General features: G+C 45.4%; 1 protein-coding gene across 17 annotated transcripts in view; it reads left to right on the forward strand.

Annotated features, from left to right (window-relative positions):
* LOC119460722 (plasma membrane calcium-transporting ATPase 2) overlaps nucleotides 1-18,618 on the forward strand; it is a 336,648-nt gene that overhangs the window by 277,370 nt on the left and 40,660 nt on the right. For all 17 annotated transcript variants that reach the window (XM_049673162.1, XM_049673149.1, XM_049673159.1 and 14 more), the window contains 7 exons: nucleotides 1,521-1,646; nucleotides 1,791-1,970; nucleotides 5,753-5,947; nucleotides 6,723-6,914; nucleotides 7,600-7,813; nucleotides 10,829-11,028; nucleotides 17,192-17,482. In XM_049673162.1, coding sequence (XP_049529119.1) covers nucleotides 1,521-1,646; nucleotides 1,791-1,970; nucleotides 5,753-5,947; nucleotides 6,723-6,914; nucleotides 7,600-7,813; nucleotides 10,829-11,028; nucleotides 17,192-17,482 — 1,398 coding nt within the window. The remainder of the gene's footprint in view (nucleotides 1-1,520; nucleotides 1,647-1,790; nucleotides 1,971-5,752; nucleotides 5,948-6,722; nucleotides 6,915-7,599; nucleotides 7,814-10,828; nucleotides 11,029-17,191; nucleotides 17,483-18,618) is intronic.

The raw sequence follows: 18,618 nt of genomic DNA on the forward strand, positions 1-18,618 counted from the left end.
TCGTTTAACTCTGCCTGCACACAGTGTCGCATGCACAGATGCAAGACACACGTAGAGAGGCCTCTTAGTGATCATATAGTTTCACAGTTATACGTGCACTTGGTTAGCAATTTCATGTTCGAAGCAAGGAAATTTTGCAGAGCCCTTATTTGCCATGTACCACGTGAGTGCAGCCCCATATTATGCACACATGTGCCAATCCCTACGGGTTGTGCCATGTTTTGTTTTTTCTTTCCCCCCCTTATAACGGTGTCGGCCTTCCATAAGTGGTGGTACCGCTAAAAGGTGGCCATCGCTATACACGGGGATGAACGGCAGGTGTGAACGAGCTATTTTTGGCGTTTGTTACAATGAAGTTTGGTGGAAACGGTGGCACTAAGCTTCTCGATGCCTACTGGTTGGGTGATTATGGTTCGAGGTAAGGGGACATCCCCTGCCACGGAAACCGTATTTCCCATTCAAGCCAGAGATCTGGCTTAGGGAATATATTGCAGCCCATGCCTTGTTTATTAGCACTATATTCCTGCACATTGCTAAGCTTCATGCCTAGGCCTGCCCCAAGCCCACCGTGAAGGCTACTTTGTCCGGCACAGTCCCCGGGGGGGTTCCGGGTAGGCCCGAGCCTGTGCAGTGCTCAATTGCGGGGTTCAACTGCAAGTACAACTACCCCTGTACCTGTTGCACAGTATGCTTACAAATATGGGTTGTACTTTTTCAATTTTCTCCCGAAGAACAGTGCTAATGTTGTTACATACTACAGAACAGGGTTCTAGTTCACTAATAGTCAAAGATTGAAGCAGTCTAATGAAACATTGAGCATCATGTTCCATGCAATTTTTTTCTGCGTCAACAAATACTCAGGTCCCACACAAACGTGTTCGTGCCACTGCTCGCGCGTTTTTCGTCGTCTTCTTCCACAGCTGGCTCATCGGTGTCCCTCGGATGTGCATATTGAGTAGATTAGTTATCAATAGGCACCATTTTCAAGATCAGTAGACTCCCAGGTAGATAATAAAGGTTTGTCAAAGATTTGCTGCTGTGCGACCCACGTCGGCCATGTCTACTTTTGCACCACCCTCTCTTTGTCGGTGTTCCAAGCTCTTGCGTATCTAGTTTCCTTCCGCTCTCCCGTGGTGGCGGTGCCGTCAGAACGTCACGCATGTCTAGTTTCCTCCGGCTCTTCGGGACGGCGCTTCCGTCGTCCACGTGAATGTATATAAAAAACCAGAAAGACAAGTTGCCGTTCTCCGTTTTAAATTTCACTTCTCTTCTGTCGTCGTAATGGGGAGGCCGCGTATAGTCCGGACTCTCTAGGAGGAACGCGGCTACATGCTAAACAGCTTCTCTGGTCATCCACCTTCACAGAGTGGAATGGCACATGATTTTTTATCTATTGAGGTTACAGTTATCTCTCTGAATACACTGGAGATTGTGCTGGACTAGTGGTGTTTTCAGTGGCAGCTCACTGCTTTAGAGATTTTCGATAATTTGCTCAGGTAGCTTATCATTGTTTAATGCAGGGGTCAAACACCAAGGCCAATGAGGTAGCACTCACGCAAGAGCCAGACTGGGAAGACGAAGAAAACATTGTGAAGGACCTCACTTGCCTCTGCGTGGTTGGCATTGAAGACCCTGTACGCCCTGAAGTGAGTGTGTCCACAAAGACCTTCATGAACAAATGCAGCAATCTTCTGCTTATGTTTGCTTGTTCTGAGAATATTACTGCCACTACCATTTGCTCATGCGGTGCCATAACATCTGCGACCTTACTGTGGTTTGTTCGGTTTCAGGTCCCAGAGGCCATTCGTAAGTGCCAGCGAGCGGGCATCACCGTTCGCATGGTGACTGGGGACAATGTCAACACGGCGCGATCTATTGCGCTCAAGTGTGGAATCATCAAGCCGGGCGACGACTTTCTTGTTCTTGAGGGCAAGGAGTTCAACCGGCGAGTCCGAGATTCTAGCGGCGAGGTTGGTACTCTAAAAAAATTGAAATTTCTTTTTTTTTTTTTTTTTGACGTTGTCGGAAGTGGTGTAGGGGAAGTAGTGTCTATCGTATAAACTGACTGTAGTAATGCCACATGACTTTTGTTAGCAAACTTTTCTGGGAAGGCCCCAGCGTATGTTGAAGGGATGTGTGCTGCTTGTACATATTAAAGGCCAGCTGCCCTGAAATTTTCCTTTAGCTAAATTTGTTATAAATGAGTAGTAGAGTAGAACCTCATTCATATGTTTTAGAAAAAAAAAAAAAACAGAGAAAACTTAGTAAGCAGGAAAACATATGACCTGAAGTTGCTAAAAAGTTTGGCAAACTTAACTGTAGTTGACATCTACGTAATGCGAAGTGTTGCAAGAATTGTCACAAGGCGAGAGACACCGACGAGCATTGTCGTTTTTGCGGCTTCGGCAACCTTACATTTGCACTCGTTGAATTCAGCCTGGGTAAGCACCTTCTTCGTTCAGGGCATTTTGGCAGGAAGTTTTGATGTGCCCACTCAGCGAGAATCGGTATGACACTAGACACCGTTGGGCATTGAGCTTGTGGGGCCCTAGTGACCCGAGACACGCTTTGTCGTTTTCCTATTGCATAGTATAAAATGGCGACGGGAAGCCGGCGCTGAAATACAACGCCGCCAGAGCAAAACATGGTGCTCGCTTTGCGCCACCTGCAGCGGGAAACTGCAGTTTAAGCAGGGTCTGGGCTATTGCCCTTTAAAAGCGTGCAGTATGCTTATAATGGCACTAGGCTACACTTGCTATGAAACAGATAGGTGCTGATGCTTATCGCAATAAAGTTGGCGGCGATAGCTGTGAATGTGACGTGTGACGACCTGCAAGGAGATTTGCTGGTACGGGAACACTTAACTGAGTAAGTGCCAGCATTTTCACATGACACGGGCAGGCGAGCACTGTCGAAAAGCTGCCGTGACGGACGTCTACTGCTCTTGATTGTGCATACCTTGTGCTTTTTCTTTTTCAAATGAGATCTAGTGGCTGGAAATTGTATCATACGATCGCCGTTTGGCGATGTACTGAACAATGGTGCCAAGAGGTTACGTTTTCCAAGAATGTATTAACTGATAAAAAAAAAAGCGCAATGTATTGCATCATTTTTGTGTTCTCATTCGCTAACACTGGCACTGGGAAATCGTACGATCCGGGATTGTATCAACGAGGTTCTACTGCATATACCTCTAAAGCAATCTTGGCAAAGCTGCAGGGCTGGTAATTGTATAGTTTTCTTTTTAGCAGCCTTTAACCTGCATCTGAGCAGATGACACGTGTACCTCGTAGTTGTCGCTACGATGCAAGTCCCAGCACGCCGCCTCCGAGATTATTTAGCACGATACGGGCAGTCACAGATGCCGCTTATCTCGTGCTGAGGAGCCGCATCCTCTAGGAGTCTAGGTCATGGGTCACTTCCATGTGTCACTTCCGGCAAGTGGTAATGGCGGCATTTTTTTTTCCCCAGTTTTGGTATCAGAAACTGCTATTTTTGCAAGCTTTTCATGGTGCTTCTGTTCTTATTCCAAACGTGAAATTTTGCAAGGACGCTTCTTTATATGCACACTATCTTAAGCTTATCAGAAGCCAGAAGAATTTGCATAGGTTTTTTCAAAGGTATCACTTCCGCACTGCAGAAGACGTATTTTCACAGCCACACGGGGTGAATAAGCATTTTGACCTACCGGCCATGCCGAGTGAACATGTTAACACTTTCCTGCTCGTGAGAAAAGCAGCAGTTTTTAGGTAGTCTAGTAAGTGCTGTTTTTCCTATCATACAACATGCATGATACTAAAGTGTATACACTAGACTGCCGTTAATTGGACTCTGACTAATTTGATCCCAACCGGAGGTCCTGGCCCCTCCCATGCATTTCTATGGGTCCAAACTTGTGTTCTTTTGATCCTGAAATTGGCCTTCGCCAATAATTCGAACTTGACCACTTAGCAGGCACGTGCCTGACCCCTGTGGTGACCGCCATAGTGACTCCAATCGCCGCCCCCTTTTAGTGGCACCGTCTGTCCGGCGGAGCTTAGGGGACAGTGAATGCGTTGAACACACGTAATCTCCCCAAAATACTTTTTCAACCTGCCCTAGAAGGATTTTCAAGCAACAACCATAGCTTACAATGACTGATTATGGTATTTACCCAATGCTAACGCACGCTTTTCTTTTTCTTTTTTCAAGAAAATTGGGCTGAAGATTGCCTGAGCTGTGCAATCGGACACGAAACCAAAACTGCCTTCGCAGTGTTTGTATGCTTTACCGCATAAGACTGATGTAATGTGGTGAAGCTGACTTTAATAACTCCGTGGCGAAGCTGATTTCAGAAAAGCAGCCACCATTGTGCAACACATATTGCCCATTTTTGTTTCTTAAATATCGGGAAGCGTTTGATTTCTTTTTTATAGGAGTTTTAATGTCATTTCTGCATTAGTTTTCTTCTTTTTACATATAGAAAGTGGGTGCACATTTGATTCAGGAGCTTCTTACAAGAGAACAAATAGTGGCAAAATGAATCAGCGGTGTGTTTCGGTGTTCATTCTGCATCTTGTTTAATTCGACCCGCTGGATAATTTGATCAATTTCGTCGGTCCCGTCAGGGTCAAACTAATGGAAGTCAACTGTAGTATCAAATAGTAGAGGAAGAAAATCTCTTTCCGACGGTACCAGTCTCAAGCAACGATAATTAAAAAGAATTTGAAAAAAAGATTTTTTGGTAAGAAAAATAAGTTATATAAAAGCGTCATTGTTGCTTTGCACAATGAAAACTTTACTTCACGCTTATAAGTATAGTGCCTACCAGAAAGCCACCTTTGTTGGTAGCCAGTGTGCCTTACATGAGAATGATAACGTAAAAAAAAAAAAAAGTTTCAGAATATATATTTTCAGCACAAGGGACCTGTGCAATACTTCGCCAAATATTCAGCTTTCTATGTAAAGAATTTCTTGAGATAGATAAGAAAATATTAACCCTTGTGACTTGCCCTTGTGCGATGCTGAGATCGACTCTTGGCCGTTGTATGGTGCAAAACTCTACTTTCTGCATGGCTGCTGGCAAATGATCCCAACCAAAGGATGTTACCACTGTGCAGATAAGAACTGTGACCTTTAGAACAGATCTTTACAGCAGCCTGTAGCAGCTTTAAAACATTTGAGAGATGAAAGCGAAACTCCGTGCTGAAATCTGCCGAAACGAAGTTGTCTTCCATGTCAGTGCTGCTTCCAAAGTTCAAAAACTCCTGCACAGATGCATCAGAATCGGTAGAAGTGCGATGTTTCCGTGGATTAACGGCGCCAGACGTTGACACCATCTTGGAAACTACGAGCACTCATTGTGCCGAAAACGCCCCTTCTCTGAAGGAACTTCCACGCACGACGAAAAACGAAAACAGAAAAGAAAAACTTAATAGTTCCTAAATCACCCAATTGATGGTGCTAGCTGTACGAAAGTGCTTGAAAAGAGGCAAAATATGAATTTTCAACCATCGATAGCAGGCTATCAGGAATGGATGCAGACAGGAAAATGTTAATCAGGTTGTAAATTGAACTGCAGGCAGGCAAATAGTGTCTACATAGAAACAGCATGGCTGGCATTCATTTGTTTATTAATTTATGCGAACAGACATTGGTGGCAGAAACCTAGAGTGGCTGCTAAAGGGACGTGGGTACTGCGACAAGTAGTTCCTCTAAAATGACATTCTTACAGAAATGAGAAGCGGACTAATGTGACCTTTGACCCTTGCAGATCCAACAGGCACTGCTGGACAAGGTGTGGCCCCGCCTGCGGGTGCTGGCTCGTTCGTCCCCACAGGACAAGTACAACCTGGTCAAGGGCATTATAGAAAGCAAGGTGCATGACAACCGAGAGGTTGTCGCTGTCACAGGCGATGGCACCAATGATGGGCCTGCCCTCAAGAAAGCTGACGTGGGGTTCGCCATGGTGAGTTGGTCTGATCTGCCTTTATTACATTTGCAATGGTAAAACGAGTCCGCACATCAAAACTTTCATGCTGTTTTACAATGCACTGCTGTTCAGTGCTATTTCAAGGTTCTCAGGCTCTCTGCACATGCTTAACATAGTTAATGCTGAATGCACTGCATTAGGGATCAATATAATGTACTGCCTAAGGTAGCGACACAATGCAGACATTTTACGCAGATTATAATTGTTTGCTTCCAATTAAATCATTTGTCAGATTTTTTGCTCCTTATGCTGCTTATATAACAAGGAAATAGCTTCAAAAAAAGCACACCAGAAGGCAGACCGGCAATGGGCATTTTCTCTTATAGCGAACGAAGCACAGTACCTTTACTCCCCACAGTTCAGCGCATAACTTTTAGCCTGACTTTCACACATGTAAGATGCCATGGAAGCATGTACAACATCAGATTGTCTTGGAGGCTGCGGTGTGGTTATTGAAGCCGGTTGGCCGTACAGTCTTAAAAGTTTAAATTATTATTGTGTTAAAGGCAACAGGTGACATTCACATGATGTGTGGCATTGGCACATAAGTGGAAATAGGATCACGAAGTTGACTGAGATTCAGAGTTTGATGACCTTGTGCATATAAAGTTACAGCACATGGCTTTGTTGTGTTTGCTGTTGCAGCTGTTTGGGAGGGATTCTGAATTCGAAAAGGAGAAAACGCGTAGCAACATGTTTCGTGCCGCAATGGCTAATGACAGCCGTGCTTGCTTGTAATTTCTTCCACCAGGGCATTGCTGGCACAGATGTGGCGAAAGAGGCCTCCGACATCATCCTGACCGACGACAATTTCACCAGCATTGTGAAGGCCGTGATGTGGGGGCGGAATGTCTACGACAGCATTGCCAAGTTCCTTCAGTTTCAACTCACTGTGAACACAGTGGCTGTCATTGTTGCCTTTACGGGTGCCTGCGCCATTAGGGTGAGCGAGCTGGGAGGCAATGGCCTCCACCAGTAACTTTACGGGATGCTCTGAAATTTACCTGAGATATTCCCCGTATTCAGAAATGCGTTTTAATTACTTGAGGCCCATGCTTGATCATTTATGATGCCTAGCGGGAATGTGCCCAAGACGCTCATTGCATTTCCTTCAGTGCGTTCAAGAGAGGTGGCACTTTAAATCAAGTCAAGCATGGGCTTCAAATTAAGATGCATTTATGAGCATGGGGGTAAATGTCTAGTGTGATGCCTTACTGGAGTGACAGGTCTCATGTAACCTTTGAAGATATGCAAGTTTTAAGCCATCTTGGTGATGAAATTGATGGTCTTTGCACTTTTCTGCAAACTGCACACGAATAAAATGTATCAGAATAGACTCACTGCAATAGATAAGCTTACAAAAATATATTTGCAGGCATGTGATTTGTGAATAAGAACTAAAATACACAGACCAAGCAGTTACTATCAAACGGTAGTACTAATGGTGCTAACATTGCGAGTATACCTTATGCAAAACAGGAAGACCGACAACTGCAAGTTGGAGTCATCTGCTTTAATCGCAGCGCAGATAATAGGCAGTGTGGGAATGTTGTTTTACTCGAGCTGCACATGGTGTAAGTACTTAGGCATTTGTCCTGACACTTTCCTGCCTTACTTTCTACATACAGGACAGCCCCCTGAAGGCGGTGCAGATGCTGTGGGTGAATCTAATAATGGACACCCTGGCGTCTCTGGCACTAGCCACAGAGATGCCCACATCCAATTTGTTGCTGCGTAAGCCCTACGGTCGCACCAAGCCGCTCATCTCGCGCACCATGATGAAGAACATCCTGGGTCATGCCATCTACCAGCTCACCGTCATCTTCCTGCTGCTCTTCCTCGGTACAGATATCCCGGCCCCATCTTTTCACTCTCAGTAGTCAACGTATTTCATTCTGGCTTGATTATCCCTACTTTGTCATATTATCACCACATACTTCGTAGTGCCGACGTCTTACATTGTATGAAGTTTTATATGCTGCACGATGTTTTGTTAGATTTTTTAGACAGAAGATGTGCATGCCTCATCGCGAGTATCATTCTTGCAAGCGTGTAACTACACTCCAACCTCGTTACAACAAAGTTGAAGGTACAGTATTTACTGCAATACCGTATCTACTCGCATAATGAACGCACCCTGAACTTGCTGCCGTAAAGTAGGAGAGAAACGGTACGATTTGGCATCCGATATGGCATCCGGTGGATATGACTGTATCGGACACCGTATCGGACGCCGAATCATACCATGTGTCTCCTACTTTTATTGCGATAGCAATTATATGGACACTCCAGGTGAATGTTTGCCTTTAGCGCCGACGATCGCGCCTCGATCTCCCATGTTCCAGGGAGGAAAGCGGGAAGGAAATGGGGCGGTATTCTGTCGCACACATGGCGCCGCGGGGAGGGGGGCGGTGCAGCACTGCGCATTGCGCGGCTGCGCACGCCTTATCTTGAATGCAATCTGCATCGGAGGCTGAGTCTAGCAGTGCGACAGCGGCATATACCTTTGTGCGTGCTCCGTTTTCGCCGCTGTGTTTGCGGTGAAGCGATACACAGCACGAAGGTCACTTTGCTCGCTGTTGCTGCCACGCTTCCTCAGGCTAACGTTTTGACAGCGAGTGTTCACGATCATCGAGTGTAATGTGACACCATGCTTGTTAATTTACATAGTTAGCGAATGTTTGCAAGTTTATACGGCCGATAAAACTATATTCTTTACTTCGTGTAGCTGTCGACGCATTTGCTATCACAATCGATGGTTCGCCTTTCGGGCGCAACTGTGACTTTTTAGAGGTGGCCGTGTCAAAAAAAAAAACCCCCCGCATAATGAATGCACACCCCAACTTTGCACATATTTTCCGGGAAAAAAAGTGTGTTCATTGTGCGAGTAAATATGGTATATGGCCATTATGGGGCACAATTGTAAACATAGAAATAAGACGGCGTTGCGGCCTGCAGTACCGCTACACGGCCATGCATGCAATTAAATTTGAATAAAACAACCAAAAAATCTTCGGTGTGTGCAACATACGATTTAGCACCTGACGCAACAGCCTTTAGAGAGCTGCCTTCTGTCCCATTGTGATGGTCTTTCGCGTCCGCTTTCCACTTGGCTCGTCGCAGTCGAGCAGCATGGGGCACACAAAACAACGCTCCGCTGTGTGATTGAGGAGGGAAGCAAACTTCGCCACGCCGGCTTGGCCACGAACTTTGCCGTGCCCTCCAAGATTGAACCGGTGCCAATGTGACCTCTGAGGCAAGGCCCAGCTGCCAGCCCACACGGCACACCTCAGGAAGAGGGAGAAGAGAATGCACGGCCTGGGCGTGACTCACGAGATTGCGCTGGGGAGGTCTCTGAGGCCAGGCCCAGCTCCGGCTGCTTGCGCGGCGTGCCTTAGTGAAAGAAGTTAATGCACTAATCTTTCGCACTGCGGCACGTAGCCACACAGCATGGTGCGATATTACGCCAGGGAGATCTCGGGAGGCCACGCGTAGCATGGCACGGCTCGGACATTCAGGAATGCGTAAGAGAGAGGGGTCAGTGGAGAAGTGCAATAGTGAGCTGCGGCTCGTGCGTTGGTGCGCAGCTACGCGCGGCAGTGAGAAAGACCAGTGTTGCTCGACGACATGCGCGACATGGGGATGCGGGAGTTTTTAACTGCCACGGCGAACGAGGGCTGAACCCCTCGGAAAGCAATGCACTCGGCGCAAGGCGGTCGGGCATTTTTTGGTTTCGGAGATCAATTTAGTTCATTTTCAGAGCTGAATTTGGAACTATTTCACTTCAATAACACGACGGTATAATTACATGGATCTCTCTGAGGATTTCAAGGGGAATGTCATTTACTTCGTTATATTCATTATTTTGTTATGTACCGTTTTGTTATAACGAGGTTTGAGTGTCATTGCATTTCTTTTGGTAAGGGTATTTCTCTTGTATATGACCACGAGTTTGGTACTTGGTAAGCAACAAAAGCATGGACAACAGCCCGCGATAGCAGACAGCTTGCAAGATTGTGTTGAGATGAAGTAGGCAATGTTTTGTCATTGCCACTTTTGATACTTTTCAGGCACCAAACTTGCGGTTGCTGGAGTGCAAGAAATGTGTACTGCAATATAATATGTAGCTGTGCACGAATAAAAGCAGGATACATCGAGCCCTTTGGTAGCCAGTGTGTCGACCTTCACTGCCCCTGTAACATGTGTTGGTCCTTATAATTAAGGGCTGCATGGGAGCTGTGTCATTCTACCCAATGGTCACCAACAGATAGCTACCACTATCAGCACCATCAAATTGTTACTTTATTGGGAGGCCTAATGTTATCCCAATGGACCCTCTGCAAGACCCTCTAAGATGGCTTCTGTGTGCAACAAACTTCTGCATTCTGGTGTGTGCGAGTTGTCCTCAAAGCAAAATTAGGCTGGAATATTTGCTCCATGCAGACTACGAGTTACTAAGCTAAGAGTTACATTATCTAGTGAGCACACGTAATGCTTAGATTAAGAGACTAAGTGCAGTGATGGCAAGCAAGTATGTGGCAGGCGATGACGATGTCTGTCGGACTTGCTCTAGAAGCAGCCAGTCCTGCACTAAATTATTGCTTCAATTTAAATTTCTTCAACATGGCGACCTTGAAAGGAATTTCCACTGTGCGAGGAAACTGACCTTGAAGTTTTGCAGGAAGTTTGTGCCTTATTAAGGACAGCAATCATATTGGTGTCACAATAGTGCTCTAGCCTGGTTCCCACGCATGCAATTGATCAGAATGACTCGCATTAAGAACCCAGTTGTTTTATAATCATAGTGCCCACCCATGGGTCACAACTGAAGATAGTCTGTCTGACCCATCTGTGCAGGCCCAGAGATTTTCGACATCGACCCTGGTATGGGAGTGCGCCTCTCGGAGCACTTCACCATCATCTTCAACACGTTTGTCATGATGACCCTGTTCAACGAGGTTAATGCCCGCAAGATCCACGGGGAACGCAATATTTTCGAGGGCCTCCTAACCAACCCCATTTTCTATAGCATTCTGATCATCACTGCTGTTGCTCAGGTCAGTGGGCTTATGTATTATCGCTGAAAGCTCCCAGATTTTTGTATGTGGACGGGCACAGTCACATGGAATGAATAACTCTTACTTCCCAATTCTGTGTAATCATGTCTGTAGAAAAAAGGCAATTCTATACTTTTACATGATACCATTCCGTAAGCAGACTTCCCCGCACTACTATGGGGCGAAGTGGTGCAAGGCACCTCAGTGGCTGGACCCTGAGTTTTGTTGGTTTTTGTAGGCTTGTGCGAATATCAATTTCTGGGTTCAAAACGAAGTTGAAGATAGTAGTAATAGTGTCGAATAATTTTGCAGTGCATAGTTCGAATAGTTGTGGATTTGCCTAAAACCTTGATACTACAGCCAGAAGCTGACAAGTATTAAAAAAAAGGTCCTTACAAAGATGTCAAGAGTCTCATCTTTGGAATCGTTTTTTTTTAGTGCTGTTATTCAGATATTTTGATGCAAAAATGCAGGTTATACATTTTTTTTTTTTTTTTACTATGCCAGTAGTACAGAGAATTACTTTACCAACCTTTGCTCAGTGTTGTGGTTTTGTGTACTTGAAATTTCGCAATTCTTGAGGCCTCAAGAACATTTCGTGTTTGCCTGTCACGTGGCCCGATGTGTGTCACGCGTCATCTACAAGTGTGACTTTGACGACAGCAGTAGTTTAGGCTGTGTTGTACGAATTCAGTTTGGTGCTGTCTCCCGCATGGGAGTTTAACCTGTTCTGTAGTACAACAGGCTCCGTAGTACAGTCAGCGTCCGATTTCTTGGACTTCCTAGGGGTTCGCGAAAACATCCGAAAAAAAGAATGCATTCTCTTTACTGCGCCGAAGGTCTCAAATCGCCACATGCACATCTGAAATAGGTCTGAAGGCCTGGTAGTACACATATTAGGTGTTCCGGTGCTCACACTGTGTCAGGACGTGGCGGGTGAATGCGTGAAAATTAAAGAATACATACTCTGTCCCGGGACTATTCTTGATATGCTTCACCGCAATATATTGCGTATGCTTCACCACGTAACACCGCTGTATTGCGGCGAAGCTGACTTTTGAGAACTGGCATTGTGCAACACTTGACTCTTGCCGCTCTTGTCGTGCTTCTAAGCCATCCACAAGGATGACAAAGGTGCAGTCAGTGCCATTGGTGATAGCAGTGAATTCTTTCAATACAAAAACGCCGCACCGAACAGCAGGAAGCTTCATAGCGAATATTGAAGCAGCTAGGCCTAGTGTTGCCGCAGCGCCTACGGCTGCCAGCAGATCGGTGTGCAAGAGCGCTGGTTCGACGCTTCAAGGTAATCAAAATGTCGGCAGTGGTGGCTTTGATTAACGCCGTTTTGAACCTGCATTCACGGCGAAAAGTCCAGAAAATTGAATAGCGAAATGTTTCAGCATCCGAAATTTAAGACGTCTTTTATACATTGGCTTATGAGGTTTGTGGCAGTGCTGCGAAGGCGTACAAATTATCGGGCATGTCCGAAAAATCAAGTGTCCGAAAAATTAGTCGTTGACTGTAAATGCGCTCACTGTTCGACTCAACACCCGCGCTACAGAACTCTGCTTCTACGGCCCTGTCATGCGCATGATCTCAAGCCCGATCAATGATGAGCCGCTCGACGAGCAGTAACCTTCTCACAATGATTTGCTGGCCACCACCTCACAGGCCAGCAATAAATCTTCGTTATGGACGCACTACCTCGGCTTCAGCTGTTAGGCCTAACCAGTTCTGCTTTTCCACTTGTCGGTGGTTAAGGTTACGATTTAGTGCGGAGTTGACGCAGATCTGTTTGCAGCAGTTGTGCTGCTCCTGGAAGGTCGAGAAACCACCTCGCCTATAAAAGCGTGGAGTATGAGGGTCAGCCTGAATTGTGCCGACTTTCTTCACAGCTGCAATTTTTTTGACATAGTGCTTGCAGATCACATCCAAAAAAAGAGATGTGAGGCGTTTTGAACTCTGGTTGCACTCGGTTGCTTCTATACATTAGTTGAGCAGAGAAGTTAGTGCCAGAGCAGGGATGTTCAAAGAAACTGGTCAGAAAAATTGGTTGACAAATGTAAATGAATGCTTTTTCTTTGGCTTGTCTTGGCCTTGAAAGATGTTAATGACAATGCAACTTGCTTGCCAAAACTGAAGCTGTCTATTTTACATGCTTTAGAATTTATATTTGTTCGTTTCAAATATAGAAAATTTCAGATACTGAAATTCAAACTGGAGCGAATATCGATTAGCATAACATTGAATCAACTATTTGAAAATACTCCGTGTTTGTGCAAGCCTAGTTTTTAGGCTTTCTTTAGTCAAATAGCTCAGAAGGAATGAATAGCTGAACTGATACAATGAGTGAGGATGTCACTTACTTCTTTCACAAATGTATGTGTGGTATTTCATTCTATGAATGGGTGTTGTTTCTGATGCAGTGCCAGGCCTTGTTACAGTCATAAGGCATATTTTGTTTTAATGATGTAACGTTAGTAAAAACAATTTTTCATATGTGTGCCAATTATTTCCTTCTGCTACACTAAAACAGGATCAAAAGCAGTTAAAAATATATATATATGTAAATAGTATTTATATTGGTATTTATATCTGTCAGCACCTCCAAAATGATTTAAAGGGACTCTATAAAGAAAAGCGATTTGACCTGTATTAGTAAATTGCCCTTATAAATACCAAAACCCTACTCTTACCATGATAGGAGACTTGGTTAGTCAGTAAAAGCGTAAAAAAGGGAAGACAAGGTGGCAAAAGCCGCCTTGAAGTTTACACACCATTTCACCATGACATCATGGATTTTGACGGGGTCTGCAAGTGCCTAGTTATGTGTTTATTGGTAAAAATGCTCTACGTTGTGCTCCAAGGGAGCCAGAGGTTGAACATGGCACATTTTGGGAGCTTTTACTAAGCCAATGTGGCCAAAATATGAAAAAAAAGAAACATCCTTTGAAATTTCACACTGACATACTGGAGCTAGGTTCTGGGCCAAATTTAAAAAAACGAAGCTTTTACTTTCATTTTCTCTTCTAATAAAAAAAAGAGAAAACGAAATACCTATTATCGCGAAATTGACAGAGTTTTCAACCAATACTTTATCACTCTAAACTGGTTTAGTGTTTCTCTAGTGTCCCTTTAATCTCTAGTTTCTTTCACCTCTACTTTGAATTTTCTCTCGTGTCAAACAGCCATGTAAATTCCATCCCATTGCACTGTCCATTTTGTCCAAATACGATCACACCTCTATATATTGGACACAGGCATGATTAATTACTGGATATAACGAAGTCAATCCAAAATTGTTTCTTGCTGATATCAGCATGCGATGAATATATATATGTAATAACTTAATAAGGAATGTCAAATATAACGAAAGTGCTTTCGTGTAGGATGTGACTTCCTTATAGTGGGGTTCGACTGCATATACTTTCTGCAGTACAGTGTAGACCGCTTATAACGTAATTGCCGGAGTCGTAAATATCCGCACTATAAGCAGTACCGCACTATAACGAAAACAACGATTTTCAAGGCCTGCACATATGCAAAATATGTAGACCAAGCAGTTGTGCATATCTGAGAATCAAAGCGTGCGACTGGGAGTTTTGCATCCGTTTAAATTTACTAACATTGAAAGGTTAATGTCCAAGTACCCGCAGTCTTCGCATAGCCATTGCGACGCATTTCGTTCACTCGGCACCAAGCCACAACTCTGGTCGCCAACGAGGCGCTCTGGGTAGGCCTAGCCGGCGGGGGTGTCGGGCAGCATGCCGTGGCTGGAAGCTCGCCCTTGATATGTTCGTAGCCGTAGACGATTAAATAAAGAATACGCATATATGGACGCGCACAGGCTGAACTGACAGCAGCGCGTACGAAGTGGAGTTTGGTTCCTCAGGCGATCAGCCATGGCAACTACTGCGAATGCCTACCAAGCTTGTAAGTGCACACACTGGTAGGAATGGCGGAAGCTCACAAGTGTACATAAAGCCTAATAGCTCCAAACTAAATTTGTGGAAGACTGCTTAAAGGGATACGGACACAAAAGTTGGTGGGTGGTTTTTTGCGTCGGAACAAAAGTTGGAACTGTTGAAAATGACGAATACAACACGTCAGAACCCCCCTCACTGCTCCAGAGGTCTCCGCTTTTAATACTGTTGTCTTCCCTAGGAGACTAGACTGGAGAATCTGATAATGGTAGCTCGGGGGCCAATCACAATTGTTGAATTGGTCGCAACATCCCTCCCATGTTGACACACCGTTCCCCCGGGCCCGCCTCCAATGTTGCACCCCCACCCCTGCATTCTTGTATATGCGTGGCCACCTGGGAAACTGAGCTCGAAGCTATTCCCACGGTGTTGGTCTACGATGGCACCTTTCATCAATTAGTGGGCTCTGCGTGACGGCCCTCTTGTCGGGATTAGGATTAGATGGAGTGATCTTCACGGCAATTACCGTATCCACAGATGGCGGTGGTTGTGGTTGCCTCGACGCAAGCTCCTTTGTTAACGCGTCAGTCTATGACATGCCCGGTAGCTGTCGGTGCGTGCACGGAGGAATGGACTGACTCGTGCCAAACATCCAAGGAATTCGCTTTTCCAGGTTGAGACGTAACAATGTGCATCGGGACGGGTGCACAGAAACTGAAGCTGCGTTCTGTGCAAAGCGCACCGCTGATAAGCAGCCGAGCAAAAGACTTCTCCATTGCCTAACAACCACCGCGCGCCCGCATCGCGCTGCTTCCGTTTTTTTTTTTTCCGCTCCGTGTTTCATGCTCCTCCTCTGCATCGCCCTCGTTGCTCTCCTCTCCCATTGATGGATGCACCTTATTAAAAAGCGTGCTCACTACCGCGCTTGTCGGTGGGATTTTCCCGCAGAAGCTGCATTATAACCGGTATTTCATCTCACACAGCTGCACTGTAAATGGTATGCGTATACGTGGAGTTCTATGGGAGGGTAAATGAGAGTCAGAAAAGGCCGCGTTGTAGCCAGTTCTGCTCTATAAACGGTTACGTTATAAGCGGTCTATACTGTATAGCGTTCTGGCGCACATGTTGAGCGCACTGTCTTCTTGAATTGTTACCTTTTGAACGTAGTGTCAGTGAATGTTTTTCTGATGAAGTACTATGCAAAGAGTGCAGTCTACAAGGTGCACGAGGTACTTTAGGACACAGCTTTGAATCACCATAGACGTTAAAATTCTCATTCTATCTGTCTAGGTGTTTCGTCTTTACTGAACCCTTTGTTACCTATCTAGCACATTTATTCCAGAGTATCAGCTTCCAGTATGATGCAAGAGATGAAGCTGTATGCTGTCGTAGTCACCTTACATGCAGACCACAGCGACTTAGAGATAGCCACCTTCTTAACTGTTGCCTAATCCTTTCTCTGTGTGTTAAGACACTATTTTATAGCCAGTTACCATCCGTGACAAAAAGAAACAAGCGGTGCAAGTGGCCAGGCATTTTAAGGTGGTTGACTTTCTCAAGGAGGTGGAGCCTTGTTGGGTGAGAACCCCGAAAAATTTAACTATGCTCATTGCGAAGTAGCTTCAAGTGTCGAGTCAATAGTCAAACTTTCTGTGCACAATGTCATTAGGTACCTCTCCTAAGTAATGCATTACCTTGCTTCCGCAGGACCTGCGTGACCTAAGAGTGAGTGGCTGTGAACTTCTGCAGCCACGTCACCCTCAATGTGATGTTCTAGTTCTCTCTATAAACCTGCTACGCTGCTATGTAGGGGGGGGGCTGTCTGAGATTGAGACTAACAGCCATGCGATGCTAAACTCTCACTAAAATCTTGCTATCGTGGAACCACTGCCCAACATCAACACACAATATCTGAGTCGAGCAAGCAGCTGTTATCGTAGTGGAATTTAGTGAATAATTGAGGCTAAGTATACTTAGTTTTGTTCAACAGTTTTACAAAGCAGCAGCAGTAAAAAGAAACGTAGAAAATTTTGAACGAATATGTTGATTCTTGTCTGAAATATTATTGCTGTTTGTGAAGTCGTCATAATGTCCTCAACTACCTCGCGCACCTGGTGTAGCTGTCTGCCATCTTGTTTGAGCATCTGGCTAATATCTCTTCTCCCCATTTCTTTTGCTCTTGCTCCTGACTGTGCCACTCCCGGGGTGTCCCTGCCATGCCGCCTGGTCCACGTGTGCAGGTGATAATAGTGCAGTATGGTAGCATGTTTTTCCAAACGAAGGCCCTGTCCCTGGACCAGTGGCTGTGGTGTGTGTTCTTTGGTTGTGGCACACTGGTGTGGGGCCAGCTTGTGACCACCCTGCCGACCAAGCGCATCCCCAAGACCTTCACCTGGGGATCGGGAGCGCCGGAAGAAATGAACGCCACGGCCTCGCTTGTCGAGGATGGCAGCTCTGGCTCCCTCTCACAGGATGTCAAGCGCACAGGACAGATCCTCTGGATACGAGGACTCACCAGGCTGCAGACACAGGTAAGCGCCGCCGACCGGTCCTTCTCCCGACCGACCCTGCCCTTCTGCATTGATGAACAGGGCCTCGGCCCACATCTGTGCAGGCCAGACAGTCCCTCGCTCCTTTGCCCCACCCCCAATTTTACCTCCTCCTCCTACTGGACCCAATGGCAAACAAAAATACAAAGGAGGATGCATTACTGTGGTAGGGTTGTGCATTTTGTAGCACAGAGCAGCTGCCCAGCTTTTCTGTGTTGGTGAAGCTGGTGCTAAGGGAGGGAAAGGGCAGGAACCCAAGAATGGGTCTGAGTGCATTTCTAAAGCACTACCGAAGTCTGGAACAGCGGCATACTGATACTATGTGCTTTCCTCTTTCTATTCCCCTTTTCTTTAACCCCAGTGTAGGGTAGCAAATCCGCTGCTCGTCTGGTTTAAATCCCTACCTTTCCTCTCCTTGCTTTCTCTCTGATATATCCTTGAAAAAAAAAGAAAAGCATATGATATGATCACTGTACTCTGCCACTACTGACATGTAGGGCCAGTACTTATTCTTATTTATTTATTTATTTATTTGGAGGCTAACGAGAAAACTTGAAGCTCGGGACTGTATAACAGTCTGTGGAAAGGAAATTGCAAGTTTTAATGTTGGCAATATGAATGGGGACACGTGCCCGGTGTGCAATCCCCTGTCTACGGCACTGATAGCCTGTTCGGGTATGTGAATACCTTAGTTAAGAATTTCAATTCGGTGCATACTGATCGGTTGACCTTTTGAGTCGCATAGGTGAGTGCTTGCCTGTATGAACGGTAACCCCAAACTATCCAAAATTCAATTTGCGGCCTGCTAGACAAAGTTAATGCATTCACTTCAAAAGAAATGCAGCTGCTAATTATCAGCACTGATTTATAAGTGAAAGACAAGGCATGCTATGGATAATACTGTATATTGCCTTCTTTGAAAGCATGAATACGCATCCTCCTTTGGTGCCCTGCCGTCCCTGCCTTACAGCAGATTTTGAGTTGCTATTGTAGTTTTGTCTCTCTCTCTCTTCTCTCTACTCTTCTGCCTTTCACTTTCTTTAAGTTATTCTCTCTCTCTCCTCTCTATGTGACATAAAGTGGGTTAACTGCAGGTTTTGCCAAGACTGTGCACAGGC

This window comes from Dermacentor silvarum, chromosome 8, assembly GCF_013339745.2.
Source record: "Dermacentor silvarum isolate Dsil-2018 chromosome 8, BIME_Dsil_1.4, whole genome shotgun sequence".
NCBI lineage: Eukaryota > Metazoa > Arthropoda > Arachnida > Ixodida > Ixodidae > Dermacentor > Dermacentor silvarum.